The sequence below is a fragment of the Mastigoproctus giganteus genome, chromosome 5, assembly GCF_048544385.1.
Source record: "Mastigoproctus giganteus isolate SK-2022 chromosome 5, ASM4854438v1, whole genome shotgun sequence".
Lineage (NCBI taxonomy): Eukaryota > Metazoa > Arthropoda > Arachnida > Uropygi > Thelyphonidae > Mastigoproctus > Mastigoproctus giganteus.
The window spans coordinates 180,231,625-180,253,916 of NC_143579.1; the positions used below are offsets into that span (position 1 = coordinate 180,231,625).

The 22,292-nt window shown below is 37.2% G+C and overlaps 1 protein-coding gene across 1 annotated transcript in view; it reads left to right on the forward strand.

Moving 5' to 3' along the window:
• The window catches only part of LOC150085886 (monocarboxylate transporter 9-like), a 79,132-nt gene that overhangs the window by 51,093 nt on the left and 5,747 nt on the right, over window positions 1–22,292 (forward strand). Inside the window, exon 3 of the mRNA XM_090374283.1 lies at window positions 12,880–13,875. Coding sequence (XP_090230409.1) covers window positions 12,880–13,875 — 996 coding nt within the window. The remainder of the gene's footprint in view (window positions 1–12,879; window positions 13,876–22,292) is intronic.

Genomic DNA, 22,292 nt, shown 5'->3' on the forward strand with positions numbered 1-22,292 from the left:
TGACAAATCCCTCCCATCCAATTATCGTCCCATTGCAATTATTTCTACTCTTTCTAAAGTAATGGAGAAATCAATTAACTGCCAACTCTTAAACTACCTAGAAATCTTCTGTCTGATCAATGATTGCCAGTATGGATTCCGTCAGTGTTGATCTACTGGTGATATTCTGGCTTATGTTACCCATTTATCGACAAATTTGATGGAAAAGTTCAGTGAAACACAAGCAGTTGCTCTTGACATCTCAAAGGCTTTCGATCGTGTTTGGCATAAAGATCTTCTAAACAAGCTTTCATCAAACAGTTTGCCAACTGTTTATTGTAATTGGTTATCCAGTTTTCTTTCTGATCGCTCATTGAGGGTGATTATAGATGGCTCTCTGTCATCTAACATCTTCACTAATGCTGGTGTCCCCCAAGGTTCAGTTCTTTCCCCCACTCTTTTCCTGATATATTAATGACATTCTTCCATTGACGGGAAATCCTATTCATAGTTTTGCCAATAATAGCACATTTCATTCCACTTTCCATTTTGAGAAACCTTGCCCTGCCTAAACAGCTTAAACTTCTCGAATATCCGCTACCAATTCCTTAAATGCCAATCTCCAGGTAACTCTCCAGTGGGACAAAGACAACTTAGTTGATTTCAATCCTTCTAAAACTCGGTCTTGTCTTATGTCTCATAAAAAGGATTCTTCTGCTCCTATGCTTATCTTCGGTGACACTCCGATTTCTAGGCAAAATGATATATCTCTTTTGGGGATTACCCTGACTTCTAATCTCTCTTGGCACAAGCACATTACAAATATTGCTTGCTCTGCATCTAAAAAACTTCATTTTCTCTTTCGCTCTAGGCGTTACTTTTCTTCAAAAAACAGCTGTTCAATCTGTACAAATTGCAAATCTGCCCTGCCATAGAATATTGTACCCACATCTGGGGTGGTGCCCCCAAAACCTCTCTAAGACTTCTAGATTCCATTCAGAAGAGGGCAGTTAGGTTAATTAATGACTCCTCTCTAACAGAGTCTCTCCACTTGCTGTCTCATAGGCGTACTGTTTCTTCTGCATGCCTTTTCTACAGATACTTCCACGGGCACTGTTCTTGTGAATTGGCCTCTATAATTCCCACTCTATTTTTCAAAACAGTCCAAACACGTGCCACCACCAGCCAACATCCATTTACTGTCCAACTTCAAACTCACAGAACCAACTTTTTATCTTTCTGGTTTATTCATTCTACTGCTGTTTTCTGGAACAAGCTTCCTTCATACGTTGTCGTTGTTATTTGGTTTTTAGGAACATTAGCAACTAAGGCCATATTGCTCCGGGGATATGCGGTGGTCATTCCCTGAACTTTTGACCTTTCCGCATCCTTCGTATTTGGCAGTCACGGGCTCGAACCCCGGTCTAATCAAGAAGCATATGCTATGCACTGCTGCTCTTGCCCACCTGGCTACAGAGGCTCCTCTTCATACATATTTCTTGAAAATTAGTCTATAGAAGTTCGTCTAATATCAACAAATATCTTCTTTTGTCTTCTCAACCTCCAACCCAAGCATGGTACTAAGTACTATAGGTTCTAATACCTCTCGTGCTTGGAGTTTTCATAAAAAAAAAATTAGAATATGTTCAATTGTTAGTTGACACTGACAGAAGGAACATTGAGGAGGGTTCTCTCCCATAAGCAAGAACAGATGAGCTGGAAAGGAATGACCAATTTGGAGTCTTGCCAATCTCACTTCTTGCCTGCTTCTCCTGAAACTAGAAGTCCAGTTGAGGTTCTTTTTTTAATCTGGAATAGTTTATTATTCATTTGAGTTTGCCACAGATCAGAACATTCTTTGCTATATGCTGTTTTAACAATGGATTTTTAATCAGTGTATGGCACTTTCAGATGGCAGAATGATCCATTGTCAGGATGTTTAGCAGCACAATCTGCACATTAATTACTTGGGATTCTGAAATGATCTGGAATCCAGAAAAAGGTGATCATCTGGTTGGATGTTTGATAATGATATAATCTAGATCATACCTGTTTCAGAATGGGATGGTGGAAAGTAGTAGACTGAATGGCAGTGACTGCACTTAAGGAGTCTATGTATATCACAGCTTGCTTGAAATGCTGGTTGCTTACATTATCTAGGGCTAGTTTTATTGCATACAATTCTGTATATAGATAGTGCATTCAGTAGGAAGAGACCCAGCTACTGAGAAGATAGAGAAATTGCTGTGGCACCTACAGTTTCATCTGTTTTGGAGCCATCAATATAAATATGTAGTTTCTCTGATTTTTCTAATGCGTGGGCTTCATGTAGCTCCGAAAAGTTGTTGTTTGGCAGGGAGCCTTTTCCCCAATCTCAGAAAGAAATCACAAAGAGATGAGAATTGAATCCAGGGAAGTTCAGGAGGAGCATCTTTGAGGATATGCTGGAAGTTAATGTTTCAAATGAGCATGAGCTCTTGCAATCGAAGACCCGCAAGGCGGTTTTCACTACGTTTATTATGGTACAGCATTATATATTGAGGGTCAAACAGGTGTTCCCACCTGAGATGAGATAGAATACTTTTAATTTTTGCAGCATAGTTACACTGTAAGGATTTTTGTCTGAGGTGCAGTGGGGGTTCATTTGTCTCAATATACAGGCTGTGGACCGGAAATGTTCTGAAGGCTTCCATGGCTATCCTTAGGGCACTATGCCGAATAGTATTGAGACACAACAAGGAACCGTTCCTTGAGAAGTCATAGACAGATAATCCATAATCTAAGTGGAAGCAAATTAAAGTTTTATAGAGATGTGAGTAGGAGTGTCTATCAGCACCCCAGGAGCTAGTGGAGACAGCTGTTAAGATGTTAAATTTTTTTAGACAGGCCATTGGAAGGTAGGCTATATAAGTACAAAAACTAAGTTTATTATCAAGATATAAACCTAATAAATGAAAATTGTTGGTAAGAGGAATCAGGTTGTTTTTTAAATATATTTCAGGTCTGGATGCAATTTCTGTTTTTCACAGAAATGAAATGCAGTGGATTTCTTTTCTGATAAAGAGTAGCCATTCCACTGTGCCCACGATTCTGTTCTGGCTATGGAAAGTTGAAGTTGCCTTTCAATGGCATTCATAGCTTGTGACTGACAAGAGATAATAAGGTCATCAGCAAACATATATGATTTAACTGTGATTGGAATGTCTTATGTCTTATTTGTAATTCTTATTGTAAATAATGTTGCACTGAGGGTGGTACCCTGCAGTAACCCTCCTTTTGTTCACATGATTTGGATAAACTGTTCATATATCTGACCTGAAATGTTCTGTGGTGTAGGAAGTTTTGTATAAATTGTGATAATTTTCCCCCCAAACCAAAAGAAAGAAGGTCCTGAAGGACATTATATTGCCAAGTGGTATTGAAGGCTTTCTCAATATTGAGATTAACCATAACCAGATGCTGTCTTCTTACGAAAGCATTGCAGATGCTTGCTTCTGCTTTGATCATCACATCTAAGTTTGACTGATTCTTCCGAAAACAGTACTAATTTCTGTTTAGGAGATTGTTAGTTTCTAGAAACCATGTTAGCCACCTGTGAACCATTTTTTCTAAGACTGTCTAAATAGCTAGTCAGTGAAATTGGCCTATTATTATGTGGGATGGTATGATCCTTCCCTGGCTTTGGAAAAGCTAGGTTAATTGAGTGGTGCCACAAGTGTGAGTCAAGTATTTTTTTAAAATATTCGATTGTATAAATTTCAACAGGGAGCTTATTGCTTTGTTATTTAGTTTTTTATAACATTATATAGCAGACTCCATCTGGACCAGCAGCAGCAGTACTGGATGTTTTATTGAGAGACTGAAAGTTCAACAGACTCATCTGGATTTTCCTCCAGATGAGTCTGTTGTCCGTGTCCTTGTTAATGTTGGACGTAAAACTTATCCAGGCTTCTTTCTTTGCTTTTCTTCTTATTTGGTAGACCTTGTCCTCGAGTCTTTTAAAGTTGATAAGATTACCAATTGTAGGGAATTTGCGAAACAAATTCCAAGCTCTATTTTTTGTCTGTTTAGCTTGTATGCATTCCTGATTGCACCAGTAATTACTGTGTTTACGTTTCCCGGTCAGAGATTTAAGTATTGCAGAAGTTGCAGCTTGTAATATCTGGTTGGTTATGTGATCAGTAACATCTATGGGCTAGGACTGGACTATATCATCATCAAAATGAATTAGAAAGGCATATTTGTACCAGCATGCCCAATGGAATTTCCAAGTGGAGTGTGAAATAAGGATAAGTTTACTTGTGTTTGAATCTTGCAAAGGATTGGTCAATCGCTATTTAGTGGGTTATCTAGAACTGACCACTCCTTATTGGCATATATGGAGGAAGAACAGATTGAAAGGTCTATTGCAGTCGTGGATACTGCAGAAAAATGGAATATAGGTGGACTCGCCAGTGTTTAACAAGGTAAGGTTATGAGCATCAAGCAGGGATTCTATTAGCTTAACCCTTTTGTCAACCGTTGGATATCCCCATAGTGGATGATGAGCATTGAAGTCCCCAAGTAAGCAGAGCAGAGATGGCAGCTGATCTATTAGATTTTCTAAGTCATCTCAGGAGAAAGAGAAAATAGGAGAGAGAGATACATAGAAGCTATTGTAAGTGTGATACCAATTACAATGCACACTGCCACTACTTCTAAAGGAGTCAGGAGAGAGATATGTTTGTTTCTGATGGAATCAGAAACAAACATTCCATCTCATGGATGGAACGTTGTTTCTGACAATCACCAACCTTCCATGAACTGGTAGGTCAATACTCATAATCTCATCTAAAGATAGAATAATTTTTAATGGTGGGACAAATTTGTGAATTTAAAAGTTTAATGTAAGGCTATGCCAGTTGGTTCATACCAATCAATAAGATCCTGCAAATCATCTTTTTTATTCCAAAAGCCTCTAAAGGTCCATCGAAAGATTCTTGTCATTGTGTTTATAGGTTGTTTTTGGTTCTGACAGCTTTTTAGTTGTAGTTTGCTTGTATTGATTTATTTTTGTTTTGTTTTTTCTTAGGAAAGAAGGGGCAGGTCACATCCATCTCATCAGTTGCATGTAATTAAAAAATTCCATCTGAATCATGCTGTTCATCAATGTCCATTCCGGTGGAGAGTGATGATTGCTTTTTGATGGTTTCTGTCACTTTTGGTTTAGTGTTAGCATTAGCATAGGCACATGATGCAAGAAAGCAAGCTTATATAGCATCAGCTAAAAAAAAAAAAAAAAATCTAATTTCACCCATCCACTTACTCCAAATGTTTGTCTAGTCCTACCTTGAATCTATCTAAGCTATCAACTTCTACGACAGATGGAAGTTTGTTCCAGTAATCAACCACATGCTGACTAAAGGCAAACTTCCACACATCTATCCTACAACTGTCTTTCCTCAATTTGAATTTATGCCCTCTCAGGTGATCATTCTGAGAAAGAGGAAGAATCCCATCAGTATTGAGCATGCTCAAACTATTCAAGGCTTTATGCACCTCAATCAGATCACCTCGTAGGTGCCTAGTTGCCAGACGCTGTAATTTGCAAAACTTAAGCCTTTCTTCGTAAGAGCATCCCTTTGTTCTATTCACTAATCTTGTTGTCCTTCTCTGTACCCGTTCCAACAGCTCTACATCCTTCTTAAAATGAGGCCTCAAGACCTGTATACAGTACTCAAGGTGTGACCTGACCATTGCCTTATACAAGAGGATAATCACCTCCTTATCCCTGCAAGAAAAATTCCTGTATTGTATATCATTGACAAGACACCATGAGCTACTCTTGCAAACTTCATTACTCAGAAAACTTCAGTATTGCTCAGAAAACTTCATATCTACCTGCACAATTATCCCCAGGTCCTTTTCACTCTCTACCACTGTCAGTGTAGTACCACACAGTTGATACGTTACTCTGGGGTTACTGCTTCCCATATGCAGTACTTTACATTTGTCAATGTCAAACTTCAGTTGCCATCTCTCAGCCCATCTGCTTAACTTTTCTAGATCCTGTTGCAGCGGCGCACTGTCATTAGTGTCATTAACAACCCTGCTAACCTTTGTATCGTCTGCAAACTTGGACATTAAGCCTGATATACCATCATCAATATCATTAAAGAATACAGAAAACAACAATGGACCGAACACTGAACCCTGGGGGACTCCATTAATAACATTAGTCCATGAAGAGCAGTGTCCATTGATTACCACTCTGTCTTCTCCCACTCAACCATCCCTTTATCCATAGCTGCAGTTTTCCTCTAATGCCACACTGCTCCAATTTGTGCGGCAGTCTTCCATGTGCAATAGTATCAAAAGCCTTTCTAAAATCCAAATATATGATATCAAATTCTTTGCATCCAGTTCCCTTGTGACTACATCATAGTATCCAATCAGATTGGTCAGACAAGACTTCCCCTTAACAAACTCATGCTGTGTCCGAGCTATAACTGAAGTCTCGTCTAGGTTATCCTGCAATGCTTCTTTAACCAGTGCCTCCATTAATTTCGCTGGAACAGAAGTTAAACTAACAGGTCTGTAATTACCTGTGAGCCTCTCCCTTTGAGCCTCCTTTGTGGATTGTGGTCACATTTGCATTTGTTGAAGAAACATTGGTTGGTATGGCAATTGGTATTACTGGCTTGTTAAGTTTTTTGTTGCCAAGAAGACTGTTTGGAAGTAGTGTGCATGGAATGTGCCCAATTAGAGATAGATGTATTTGGGGGAACTGTAACATCTGTTTGGATATGTACTGACTGAAAGTATTTAGCAGTTGTGGCAGATGTATGCTTTGAGTCCATTTTGATTATTTCTCTTCTCACCTCTGAATATGTGACTTTGTTCTCCATGTTATATTTCTGTATTTTTCCCCCTTGTTTCCATAGTTTGCATAATTTGGAGAAATCCTGGTTATTACCCTTACAATTTGGGTAATGAGGAGTGGTAGCATTGCACTCAGATTGATTGTGCTCCTTTGATCCACAATTAGGACATATTGCTTCACCTTGACATGCAGTTTGGGAGTGTCGGTATTTTTAGCACTTGTAACACCTGATTAGGTTCAGGATATAAGGACAGACATGGCAATAGAGATAGCCTGCTTTAACAGATTTTGGTAGGATGGGAGAACTAAAAGTGAGGATTATGCTCCTTGTTGGTATAAGATTACTATCTTACTATCTTTACCATGATTCTCCTGGCTCATTGTTCATATAGCGCTTTGATGATTTCCTTCTCTGATACAGTTAATAAATCCCATTCTGCAATTACTCCCTTTGAGGAGTTTAGCGTGGCATGGGGAGTAACTTTGCAGAATGCTCAGATTTCATGGTCTCTACCAGAAGAGCCCAAGACTGGAGTTGCCTTACTGATTTTGGTGAATCTGCAGCAGACTCATGAATTTCTGCACAAGGAATGGGGTATAGTTTACTCAGAGGCTGCTCTCAGTGCTGTGTTAACGCTACAGCCAAATTGGCCATGGGCGGGGGCCTCACACGCAGAGGGGCCTCATTTTCAGTGTAAATGTTTTCTAACGTAGTGATAAAATTTTCTAATAATAATAAACAAAGAAAAAGTGTAATATAAAAGCATTCTTAAACTTGTTTAAATATTATTCTTATACCTTTTTATTGTACGGTAAATAAGTTAAAAGTTTCTATTAAAATTGTTTTTATTATTACTTTATTTTTCAAGTCAAAAATCATGAAACATTTTTGACCTCTTAGTTTACATTTTTATCAAGGAATTATTATTCACAATATAAATATAAAAACCTATGCAGTATTTATATGTATGTAATATATATATATATATATTAAAGGGGCCTCAAATTTAAATATGGCCAGAAGCCTATTTCATCCTTAATCTGGCCCTAGCTGCTCTGATTGAGAGTGCAGTATGAGAAAAGCTGATATCTACTCTTAAAGGGGTTGTTTTCAACCTCTTGGGTTGAGAAAAAGTCATTTTTGGTCTTATTTTTAGCTAGTTGTGAGCTCGATGGCTGTAAAAGGTGGAAACACAGTGCTATCTATCTTTGCTGCTTTCAGCCCTGGAGAGATAAAGTACTGAAGCCTACAACAGGTACAAGTTGATCTGTAACAGTAACAAAAATAAAGTCAAGGAGGCCAAGGCTACATATGAGAAAGCATTGGCTAATAGAGCAAAGAATGGGGACAAGGAATTTTTGTGTATGTGAATAAAAGGAAGAAAAAATTAAATCAGATTGGATCCTTGTGCACTGGGTGTGAGAATGACTTGGACAACCCAGCTGATGTTGCATATGAATTGAACAGGTACTTTGCATCTGTCTTTACTGTCAAAAGTCCCTTTATGCTGAGAAGAGGCTGTCCGCATGAGGCTGAGCCATATGAAATTAGTGATGTAATTACAGATGACTGTTTATTATAAAAACTTTTTAACACAAAAGCAAGTAAGGCTCCTGGAGTTGATGGCATATACCATGTAGTTTTCAGGGAGAGTACAAGGGAGTGTATTGAACCATTGAACCACTGTTCTTTGGACTCAGGGGAGATTCCTCTGGATTGGAGAAGTACCAATGTATTGCCAATACATACAAGCAGTTTTAAGGGTAAAGTTGGTAACTACAGACCGTTAGTCTGACTTCAGTGGTAGCAAAAATCTTAGAAACAGTGATTAGGAGTGTAATCCAGGGACATTTAGATAGATATGGAATTCTGGAGTACATACAACATGCTTTGTTAATGGTAAATCTTGCTTTAACTAAGTAGGCTATTTTAACAGTTACTCATGAGCTGGATTTAGGGAATAATTTTAATATAGTTTATTTGGATTTTAGCAAAGCATTTTACTTGGTCTCTCATAAGAGGTTGCTGTATAAGCTTGAACAGGTTGGGATTACTGATAAAATTCTAAGATGGATTGCTGGGTGGCTGCATCACAGAAGGCAGGGGATTGTGGGGGGGGGGGTCCCTCAAGAATCAGTTCTTGGACCACTACTGTTTCTCATTTTCATAAATGAAATCGATGAAGGGATAGAAAGTGTGATGTCAAAATTTGCAGATAACATAAAGATTGGCAGAGTTGTTAATGATCAGTGCCAAGTAGCACTCCTTCAGGATGACTTGAACAATTTCAAGATGGTCAGAGAAGTGGCAGCTATATTTTAATGGTGTTAAATGTCTGCTTAATGCTGTCTTACACTTGGGAAATAGCAACCGACAAATAAATCATACACTTGGTGGGGCTGAATTAAAAACAGTGGAGGAAGAAAGGGATCTGGGAGTTACAATATGGGCAGATATGAAGTTTTCTGAACAGTGCAAACAGGCAGCCAGGAAAGTCCATGGTGCCTATCAGTGATTTATCGAACACTATCCTGTAGAGATAGGGAGGTCATGATCCCACTGTTTAAGGCAATTGTAAGACCACATTTGGAATACTGTGTTCAAGTATGAAGACATCATCTGACAAAAGACACTGAGCTCTTGAAAGGGTCCAAAGACGGGCAACTTGAATGGTGAGAATGGCAAGGACAGCCATATGAGGGAAGACTCAGATTATGTGGGGTACAGAGCTTGGTAACCAAGCACCTCAGTGGTGACCTGATTGAGGTTTATAAGGCTCTGAGAGGGATTTGTAAAATGAATGAAGGTGGAATTCTCACTGTTCTAAACAGTACCAGAACTAGGGATCATAAATTCCAATTATAGGGGCTTGAGGTTTAGATAAGATTGTAGGAAGTTTTTTCTTTAGCCAGCGAGTGCTAATAGCTTGAATAAATTCAAAGGTCTACCGGATACTTTACCCATGTGAGGAGGGAAGCATATAATTTGTGTTTTCTTATCTACTTGGTTGGGGTTTTTTTTTTTTTTTTTTTTGCCAGTGTAGCAAAAGCCTATGGCTTCCTTCCACTATATGGCGAATACCATTACTATACAATCAATTTGTCAATTGACATAACTAGGGTCTCCGGGTTTATAATATAATCTCGGGGCTTAAATGACAGTTATCTGAGTGTCAGTCATAAGGAAAAAGAACTAATGATGTGGGGTAAAAAAAACAATAATAAATAAATAAAATTACTGTGAACGAACTACAGGCTTTGCTTTCTTTCCTTCCTAGGGGTGGGGAAGAAAAAATCTCTAGACCCAACTAGATTTCTAGGTGGTTAACTCTAGTGACAACTATACATTTGAACCTTGCCAAATCGTCTGTTGTTGTAGCATAAAAGATGAAAGGAGTGTGATGGAATTGTGTGCAAACAGTTGGGCAAGTCAAAACAAAAAAAAAAACCTGATAGATGCTGTCGGCAACTGCTTTTTTTTTTGTTGTTGTTGATTTCATTGTTTGTCACTATTGATATTAAAGTGGGAAAAGTTAATCAAGTGGTCCTTGGAGGAAACATTACACTGGAGTTCCAGATGTCCATAGAAGCATTCCCAAGTGTGTTCGCAATTTGTAAACAAATGGCTGGCATGGATTTTAATAGCAGAGCTGCTGCCCTCAAGCCCACATCACAAAAAATGCTATACATCGTGTACAGCAGTGCTTATCACTCTTGTAGCATGGAACAGTAAAACAGGTCTTATGGATCAGCAAATTTATGTTACAGTTTTCAGATCAGACTTGTGGCTATGAAGAATGCATGAAGGTCATCATCTATCACAATGCATTGTCAACAGTGAAGTTTGGAAGAAGCAAGGTCATAATGTGAAAAAGCTCTTCCTAGGGCTCAGACCATTGGTGGTTTTTGCTATAACAAACAATATCAAATCATGAACTTGACATCTTGTAAAACGTACAGAGCCCACTTTGGTTACTCTATGTAAAAGAGCACAACAATGCTCCATTGCATATAGTGATGCAATGGAGCATTGTCTAAAAACATACTTTATCAGCTCAATGTCCACATTCAAATCCATTGAACAACTTTAGCATGAACTGGACTGCTAGATTAGGGTGTGACCAATACACCTCTCTTCTAAAGATGCACTGACAGTTTGAGAAACGATACAAAATCCTGCTGCCTACTACAAGGAACTGGTCAAATATGTTCCACAATGGATTGATGCTCCAATTGCGGACAAAAGGTGGCCAAAGGTGATGTGAGTTTTAGCACCAGATCAGTGGAATGGAGTATGGTTTCCAAGATTTTAGAGTGATGGGTTTGTCAGATGGAGTCTTTTGATCATCTGCAATCCTTGCTTGGGATACAGGGTGGACCATAGACTTGCCTGTATGGGGGGAAATACCTTGACTGTCTGTTTTCCAGGTGTTGGGAGAAGAAAATTGGCCTGCAAGCAGGATTGGCAGGATTGGCACCATTTACTTAATCACACACTAAGTCCACTCTACATTTTCCTGCTCAAATGAAGAATTTTTCATATATGTTATATACCTAACCTTTTTATTGTGTATATATAATAAAATAATTGTATTTTATGTTTTGAAAAGTTTTTATATTTATAATTATGCTATTAATAATGTTCTTTGCATTTCAATGATATCAAATGTTCTGTTATTTTTATTTGATTTTTTTATATTAAAAAAATCCTTCAAATAGTAATTGCTGGTCCCATGAAATAGTAATTGCTGGTCCCATGCAGTTATTGAGCACACATCCTCCTCAATCATTTTGCATTTGGTCCTGCAACACCTGACTCTGTGTGCAGATGAATTGTTTCTTGACAATGAAATCAGGGAGCTGTTTCAGCCATACTTCGTCATGTGGCCATCATGTAATGTGGGGTAGTAGAGTTGATTCTTTTTTATTGCTTATTTTATTAGCTAAAATTTGATAGCATACAGTAGTGTTAAGAGGATATGGAAGCCTACAATGCAGCTTCCTACAGGATCTTCTAATAAATTGATGTGCAATGTACTTCCCTAGGATTGATACTTCCCTAGGATTGGTCCTTGGTTGGGGAATTGATATGTGCACAAGGAAGCTTGAAATATAACAGAATTATCCCATATCATGCTTGGCAATTTAACAGTTGCTCTTTGCAATGCTGAGAATATCCTTCTAGGTGAAAAAAACTGGAGTTCAGATGTTTCTGGTGAAATGCTCTTGACAATTAGGTCTAAAATCAGTGCTATTGTTATAAACAAAACTATGAACCAGTGGCGTAGCTACCATGTAGGCAGGCAAGGCAATTGCCTCCTGGCCCTTTAGATATTGTTATAAACAAAACTATGAACCAGTGGTGTAGCTACCATGTAGGCAGGCAAGGCAATTGCCTCCGGGCCCTTTAGATATTGTTATAAACAAAACTATGAACCAGTGGCGTAGCTACCATGTAGGCAGGCAAGGCAATTGCCTCCGGGCCCTTTAGAGGCCTGGCGTCTTTGGCTGTCTCCTGTTTTTGCAATTTGCATTAATTAAGTAGGGGCCCAAAAAAAAAGGTAGCTACACTACTGCTATAAACATTCTTGAGGTTGGTGAGATTGGTGAAGTCTGCAACAATACCTTTCTTGAAGAAGACATAATAATTTAGTATTTAACAGACAAACCGAAACCCGCAGAAAGAAAAATCTCAAGTAAGGCAATGTGTGAAAGCATCCTGTACTGATAAACAATCTTATGGCTTTATTTTAATATAAAATGTATGATGCCAGTGAGACTTAATTTCTAGTGCACTGTGAAATTAAAATAACTCCTGCTTTTTTCCAAAATATCTAATTTTCCTCCTTTTGCGGAAGGAGTACTGCTTTTTTGCAGAAACATTCTGTTCTTTTACCTCTATTTTTGTCACCCTCACAGGAATGAGCAAATGAAGTGAGTAAAATTATTTTATTCTTTTGCTGATGCTGTATAAGCTTTGTATATTGTAAAAATTGCTTGTATAATTTTTCTGATATTAATCGCTCTCTCACTCTCAGGTTGTGGACTGTGCCTTGTCTTAACTCTCCCTCATGTAATCTTAAATCAGTACTTCACCCATTACCGGACCACAGCCATGGGAATAGCAAATGCAGGTTCATCTGTAGGTTCTTTTGTTCATCCACCTGTAGCAAATTTTTTACTAAGAACGTATGGTCTCCGTGGGACATTTCTTATATTTGGAGGAATTATGCTTCAGGCAGTAGTAGGTGCTTGTCTCTACAGACCTCTACAAGCGTCACCTCAAAAAACAGCATGTCAAGCTCAGAAGGGTTGTAATAATACAGATAATACTATTTCTAATAGAAAACCTTGTGAAGAAAACTTTACCAACTGCCAGCAGGACTGTAATAAAGAACCTTCTAGTCAAGCAAAGGATATTATAGACTGTAATGCATTATTAACACAAAGAAATGAAAACATGTCTAGTCATAATTCACATAATGATATTTTGCAAAAATTTAACACCAAAAATAAAACAGTTAACAAGAATCAAAACAGTTTGATCCAAAGGTATTCAACTTTTGTACTAATTGTAAACATTGTAACTGATCCAATGTTCCTGCTGATTTCTCTGACTTACTCTATTTATTTTGCAACTTCGGCCATCTACCTCATGGTAATTGTAGACTTTGCATTTGATCATCATATCCCAAGCAGATTGGCAGTGTTTCTTATTTCAGCTTTCTCTGTTGGAGATCTAACAGGTAGACTGCTTTTTGGATGGTTGTATGATTTCTTCAGTTTTAAACGGAAGAACACTCTGATGGTGTCTGTAACGGTTCTGGGAATCACAGCTGCTATGATGACAGCGTGTGCATCTTTTGTGGCAATGATAGCAACATCAGTCCTCTTTGGATTGATTAATGGAAGTATCATCATTAATTTCTCAGTTTTGATGATGGATTATCTGGGACTGAAGAAGCTTCCTTTAGCTATGGGATTTGCTGCATCATTTACTGGTCTGTCATCTTTAATAAGGCCTGCAATGATAGGTAAGTTTATTTTTCTTATATTTGTGCAGTGCATTGAAAATTTGATAGGAGGCTACATTATCACTGCTTTCGTTGTGAAAGATTAAGCTTATTTTATAACAATATTTTGCCTTTATCACAGTTTACAGCCAAGAAAACATGCCTCCTAGGTATATTTCAGTTTCTATTTTAGTCATTCAAAAAATTATTGCTTGTTATCAATATGAGAAAAATCTAGACAAATTGCTAATTTATATATTTTTTCCTACTTATTTTACTATAATAAATATAAGGTATCCCAGCATAAGAATAGGAAATAACCCCTGATTCATACTTGTGAATCATAGTTGTAGCTTGTCTGTTTTATGATGCTAGTCAGCAGATCACAAGAGTGGGGAAGGAATGGAAAAGAGGAATTAGATGTGCAGATCAACTTTTTGTTTTACCAAGAATTCCATACTTAAACTAGATTATACCTTATGGATTAATAAGGATGTTGTGTGTCACTTTAGCCAAAATGTAATCACAACTAACGGTGCAAGGGTTGTCTCCACTAACCCTTTGATGATGGATTTGTCCTGACTGTACTGTTTTAGATTTATGCATATTCTGTTTACCCTATACAGGGTGATTCACTACCAGTGCGACAAACTTGCAGGAGGTGTAGGGGGTGTAGGGGGCACAAAGACGAATCGGAATTACATAGCATTGCAGGGTCCGAAATGCCTTCGTCATGCGGTAGAGGATGTTGAACGGGAGGTTGCATGAACAGCGATTCCGCTGGAAGTCAGCATTTGCGAACCGGTTCCCGAGGCAGTAGGATGGACGAGTATTCAAACGTTGAACTGGCCAACATGCACCTCACGTATGGAGCTGCGGACTGTAATGGGCGCGATGCTCTGCACTTGTACCAGGAATGTTTCCCGCACAGGCGTGCTCCTCATCATACGATTTTCGCACGTGTACACAGAAGGTTACACGAGACTGGTTGTTTCACGAGAGGTACCGTGAATCGAGAGCGAATGACGAGGATGCCAGACAATGAGGAGAATGTCCTATGTCTTGCAGGAGGCAATCCAAGTACTAGTACTCGAGCAATAGGCCAACGATTGGGTATTTCCCAATCCACTGTATGGAGGATACTGTCAACAAACCAAATGAGTTCATACCATCTGCAACGCGTCCAATCATTGGAGCCTGCGGATTATCCACTCCGGAGGACTTTTGCTACTTGGTTTCTTCAACAGAAACGGTTTGCAAATGCTGACTTCCAGCGGGATCGCTGTTCACACAACCTCCCGTTCAACGTCCTCAACCGCATGACGAAGGCATTTCAGACCCTGCAATGCTATGTGATTCCGATTTGTCTTTGTGCCTCCTACACCTTCTGCAAGTTTGTCGCACTGGTAGTGGATCACCCTGTATGCATGTGTGCAATCAGTGCCGTCGTGAGATATTTTTACGCCCTAGGCAAATCAAGCATTTTGGCACCCTTTTTAAATTAAAATTAAATGATCCACATGACGACGAAGCGTCCCTACCCAAATGGCACCCTAGGCATTTGCCTGGATGCCTACCATGCCGCAACATGATATGCATAGTTTTTAGAAGTTCACCTAGTTTTACCTTAGTGCAATAGTTTTCTCTATTTATATTCACCATCGAATGACAATCAGCTTGTATTTAAATGTTATAAAGTTTTATGGATGATTTCAAATGGCCAAATTCCCATAGAAAGGAGTGTACAGAGTACATTATGATAATGCTGTGCAAATTTTTTAAATGTTTTATAGTAAGTGTCTGTTTGGGATTTGGTGTTAATCATCTGTTTGAAAATGAAATTAAAATTGAAGGAAGCTCTTTATTTTGGCACCCTTTTGTAAATTATGCATACTAATGTAAATTACGAAGTATTATTTCTGTTTTGCAAGGCTTTCTTTTTAATTCTTCACTAAGAAATTTAAAAATTTAAAGATGCCTTTTCTTAAAGTCAGCAGAGGTTGCCTGATTTTCACTTATCTTTTAGTAACTATAAACAACATTGCTAAAGAAAAGTTTAACAAAATATTTCCTGTTGAATGTGATAACAAAAATGTTTTCATTTTGTTGTTGTTTGGTTTTTAGGAGCATTAGCTCCTAAAAACCAACATGGGCTCGAACCCCTGTCTAATCAAGAAGCGTGTGCTACGCCCTGCTGCTCCTGCCCACCTGGCTATGGAGGCACCACTTTTCATTTTGTATAGTTGTTCGTTATGAATTCATCACTACAATAATATTTAGTTTTTCAATGACCACCATGATAGTTTTGTATAATTTCAAAAGATTAATTAGCTTATACCAGTTCCAAAATTTATTGTAAACTGTTTTAAAAAGTCTGAAATAACCTGTTGTATGAATTGCGATGGATGAGAGAAATATTGTCACTTTTCGCATTATTGTTGTTGATCATTCATTAATTAAAATAACACTTAAAAAGTACTAAATACAAGGAAACGTAGTGTTTCCAACCTGTGCTAGACTTTGGGAAACCTAGTACAGTCACAAAATTTCAGTTTGAATGTTAATAGATATTATTTTCATCCAAGAAGATGATCTTATCTGATCCTTTGATTGGATGAATGGCACAGTGGGCTGCCCTAAACATGAAACTTCATATTCGACTGCGCAATTACCTCCAGGTCTTTTTCATTCTCCACCTCCCTAAGTGTAGTACCACACAGTTGGTACATTTCTCTTGGGTTATTGCTACCCATATGCAATACTTTGCATTTGTCAATATTAAACTTCAGTTACTACTTCTCTGCCCATCTACCTAACTTTTGTAGATCCTGTTGCAGTAGCATACTGTCTTTACTGTCATTAACAACCCTGCCAATCTTTGTATCATTTGCAAACTTGGACATTAAGCCTGATATATCTTCATCAATATCATTGATAAATACACAAAACAACAGGGTTCTCAGTTGGCTTTAAATAAGTCTCCTGTAGCTAGAGCAAACTGGTTCCTGCTTAAATAGGAGAGTCTTGACAACATTAAAATTCTGACAAAGTCCACAACAGATCCACTGAATAAACTTTGCCATTATTTAAATTTAGTGGATTTATCATTTAACTTTTGAGGGCTAATTCCTTTGCTTTCTTTGATTTTGCTTTATCTTTCTTGGGGTTTTAATGGATTTTAGTCTATCTCCATATTTTACTCAACAAAAATTTACAGGATTGGCTAATCAGACATTACATCCATTTGTTCTGCATCCATTTGTTCTTGGTTTGCTATTAGTGGTGGTGGCAACTAAAATGGATTTTCCCTATCACTTTGTTTTTGTAGAGGTAAAGTAGTAGGAGGTACTGAAATAGAAGTAGCTGTTGACAGTTTTTTGAACTGGCTTCTAAGAAATCAATAGGTAGCATACAATGGGACTAACTCTTTAAGTGGATGATCCTTTCGGTTTCTATGTTCCAATGGAACACTTCTCTTCAATCTTCGGAATGTATGTAGGTTTATTGCTAGTTGCTTGTTTTACCATTTTCCTCGTTCTTGATATAAGATGTTAAATTTCTACTTATTATTATTTGTTGTTATTTGGTTTTTTTTTTTTTTTAGGAGCATTAGCAACTAAGGCCATATTGCTCCGGAGATATGCGGTGGTCATTCCCTGACCTTTCCGAATCCTCCGTATTTGGTGGTCACGGGCTCGAACCCCGGTCTAATCAAGAAGTGTGTGCTATGCACTGCTGCTCCTGCTCACCTGGCTATGGAGGTGCCATTTCTACTTAGATTTCCATTTCCACTACTGGCATACTCAGGAGTATGCTGGGTGTTCTCCCTAACAATTGATACAATTTGGTGTCGTCGTCAAACATTCCTTGCTCTCATAGCCTTTGGCACTACCCGCATCACGCCATTTGTGATTGTCCATATCCTTGACATTTAAAACGCCAAACTGAATTTAGTATGTATGACATTACTATCCGGTGAAGATAATTGACTGTGATGGAGTTAAGTGATGTTGGAGAGTTAATGTTAAAGATGAAGTTTCTGGTTTCAAGAGTTTCATACCTGCACAAGAATATTCTTTTGGCTGCCATTACTCTCTAGGATTTGAGTTCATAACAGATTTCCTCCTCTGAACATGCCAAGAACATTCCACTCTGAGATGACATGTGAAGAATGTGTTTTGTATAGTATTACAGTAATTGATATTCTTCAGAATATATTATTTTTTTTTTTAATTGTTTCAGTTAAGAGATCACCCAAACAAAGTCTCTAAACTGAATTGATGGGACTTGCTGATCACGCTAAACCCTCCTGTATATAAAAATTGAAATCAAAAACCTAGGTATAGGTTCTTGATGATGCAGAACATGATACAGCTTCTGTTCTGAGTCTCAGAAGCAGAATTAATTTTATCAAAATTCATAGGTGTTTTATTTTATTCAGTGCCTGGGCTTTCCATCCACACACCAAACACCTCACTACCTAGAAAGCAACATACCTTCATAGTCTGAAGGACAGGAATCATGCTAGTTGTACACTAGTTGCATGGCAACAGTAACAACAAGATTGTTAAAAATATAATAACAATAAAATTTACCAGTAGCAATAACACTAGTGATAAAAGGCTGACTGTTGCTCCTGTTCATTGGTAGTTAAAATGGAAGCAATATGATAATTTGCAAATTGGAATTTTTGCATATATTGGTATTACTAATACCAATATATGCAAAATTTAAATTAGGGAAGAGAAAAAACATGTTATATCAGTTAGCTTAGAAAAATGATGATAAATTAATTAAATTATTTCTAATTTGTGGTTAAAAGAAGATAGTGCATTCACTTGGCAGTCTAATGTTTCACAAAACTAACAAATGTTATTGATTGCACTTTGCCATGCCTGCATTATGCTACTACTGGAACTGAACAAGGGAAAACACCAATGAGGGATGTGTTACCAGCACACAGTCCTAAAAAAATTCTTTGTACAATGGATAATCACCTATTTTACTATGCTGGCAAAATTCCTGTAATATTATTGATAGAACTTCATGAGCTGTTCTAGAAGCTTGTCTCCACTGCTCAGAGAAATTCATTCAAACTGTACAATTATCCCTAGGTCTTTTTTCCTTAACTCCTACCTTGAGTTTTGTGATGCCCACATTCTTTATCACAAATATGACGCACTGTTGCATTATCATTATCTAATTATTTATCTTCTGAAAGTAGTAACACATCTTCTCTAAGATTATAAATGCTAAATACTCTTTAAAACTTTTTCTACTAGCCATTCCACAATATGTGATCTCTATATAATCGTTATCATATTTAATATAATAATAAACTCATTGATTTTGTTACTGATATTTTATTATAGATTTATTCAGATTTGGCCTGGCAGTATTATATTTTTTAAGCTTTCAAAATCTGCATAAATAATGAATGGTTATAATTTTTATTCTTTTAAATGATTGTTTTTTTTATTACCCCATTATGATCTGTCAGTGTGACCTACATCTCTCCACTGTCTGTCTCATAGACATTCAGTTTTTGTTGTATTCCTTTTCTTAAGGTACTCCACTTCCATGGGCACTGTTCTTCTGAATTGTTTCTGTATCTCCCTCATTCTCTTCCCAAACCAGTCAAAAACACATTGCAATCAATTTGTATTGTCCAGATCCATACTTATGGAATCAACTTTTCCTCATCTATCCCTTCTATGTCCCATCCACTTCTGTTTCCTGGAACAACCTTCCTTTGCATGTGCTGTATTCCAAAAATTACAATCTACACAAATTAGTCTAATGTTAGCAAGCATCTTGCTTTCTCAGCTTTCAACCCATGCCTGTGCCATGTACAATACATCCTAATATACAAACATGCAATTTTTAATCTGATATCAATTCTTGAATAACACCTGTGTAAAACTGTTAACTTATTTTTATATATAGAATGAATTGACATGCACTTTAAACCTTTCATAATGATAAACATTAACAGAAATAATCTACATTATCTCAAACAGAAATACAGTATCAGTCACTCTTACATTGTGTTCCCCAGGGCTCAAATCTGGTGATTATGGGCTTGGCACACCCAGAGTCCTGAGCTGGATATAATCATTCTTCTCTTCTCTTTCTTGGTGATTCCCTTCTGCTTCTCTCTCTCTCTCTCTCTCTCTCTCTCTCTCTCTCTCTCTCTCTCTGTGTAACTCATGTATTTTTTTTTTTTTTTTTTTGGCTGGTGCACCAATAGCCTCAGGCTTCCTTGCACCATATGTCTAATGATAAGTAATAATAATAAACCTTGTATGTTGTTGTAGTTATTTATATAGCACATTAGCACATGATGAATTGTCTGTAGCTCTGTATTCAATAAACTGAGTTGCATGTTGTGTGGCACAGAATAACTCAGGTGGGAACCTCTGAGAGTAGCATCACTGGGATCCCACAGCCAACATCCAGGCTAACATATAGGAATCTGGCATGTTTGCTGTGCACTGCGACCTGTGAAAACTTGGAAAGGAGGATTGTGGTTGTTGAGGGACCTAACTCACATGTGAGTTGGGCCCCTCAACAAAAAGATTTGAAACATCCTTTGGGGGGGGGTTTCTACCAAGTAAATCTGATTAGTCATGGAAGTGACCATCCGAGACGTCTGCCAGAGGCACTTCCCATGCTCAGACCACTAGTCTGTGTAGAAAACTCACTAGTAGTATGATTAGAGCATATGAGGCATTTTTCGTGACCAGTACGATATCTCAAGTTCTAACTTTTTGGAATTTTTGAATAGTATGATGTCACAATCATATTTCCTGCATTTACTACTGCAGTAAGTATGATTGCAAGCATTTGTCATATGACTGCAACAATACAAAGATTTGTCAACAATTTCTTATTTCGTCTCGCATTTTCGCGTACGCAGCTGTTCGAGGCTCTTAACGTACATTCCATTGTTAGGTGCCCCGACATTTAGATACGTTGCGGTAGCAAGTAGTATATGTCTCTTACTTTAGTTATAATAAATCCATTGTATCTTGTCTTCCAGAAATTATGGAAATTTGTGAAGGATCAATTTACAATACAAAAGCTCTTTTATTTCGTCATCAATATATACAAATCAAAATATCTAAAAGAAATGCGAAGGATGTTTCACATAAAACCGTCTACCATGCGTGCTCAGCAGAAACGCGACTTTTTTATTCTTTTTTTTTTTTTTTACAACTAGGTAAATATAATGGATACATTTTTTCATGACAAAATTTTAATATTGCGAATAAAAAAAAAACATGAAAAATATTTCCTATATCACAAATAACAAATTATCACAAAACATTCTAGAATATAAAAACAAATATTACATAAAAAAACAAACTGTTCTAGAAAAGGTACATAAAAATCACAGATTACATTAAAAAAATTATTACACAAGTATTCAAGAAAAATTTATTCTAAAAATTGCCATATGCAATTTACTTCTTTATTAATATTTGTTTTCGATCTTCTTTGCTCAATAACTGAGCTATTATTACAGAGGAATGATTTGACGTAACGATCCAGATCAAATTGAAGCAATCGGTTTCCATTTAGATGTATGGTCATCATAATCTGCAATGTATTTAATTGTCAACATTATTTATTCATTTATTCGCACAATATTATTCATTATGCTGAAAGCTCGCTCAGCTTCTGCACTGCTAATCGCAATGGTTTCAAAGATATTTCTGGCTTTTTTAATTGAAAAGGGAATTTCACCCGATTTTAAAGATAAAATGTCTTCTCTAAAATCATTAATTTTTATTTCATATTTTATCAGAAAACAAATTTCTTATTTGGTTTTCACCGTCTTGCCACCGAGACAAGTTCTTTCATAACCCCAAGGGCTCACATCTGGTGAGTATGGCTTTGGCACACCCAGGGTCCTGAGCTGGATACCATCATTCTTCTCTTTCTTGGTGATTCCCTTCTACTTCTCTCTCTCTTTCTCTCTCTCAGGGTAACCTAGAATTTTTTTTTTTTTTTTTTTTTTTTTTGGCTGGTGAAGCAAAAGCCTCAGGCTTCCTTGCACCATATGGCTAATAATAATAATAATATTCCACGATTTACGGTAGCATTTGTTTAAAATTTCTTTCAATGGTATCACTATTTTCTTTAATTAATTTAAAATCACTGTTGCATTAATAACTTATCCTTTAAGGATAAAACAATGCATTTAATAACTTGTCACGAGGTAATTTTACTGTTCTTACTTTCGATTTTGATTCCTTCAAATTCTTTCCACTTGCTCTCAATTTTAGCGTAATAATTTCCTTCAGAATTTTTCAAATTAGCAATGGCATTGATAGTTTGAATAATTAATTTATCTGATTTTACCGTAGTGAATCTGTAAAGCTTCTGAAAGGTAAAAGAGCTCCTGCAGGATGTCAATCATTAGTGCTAAATGT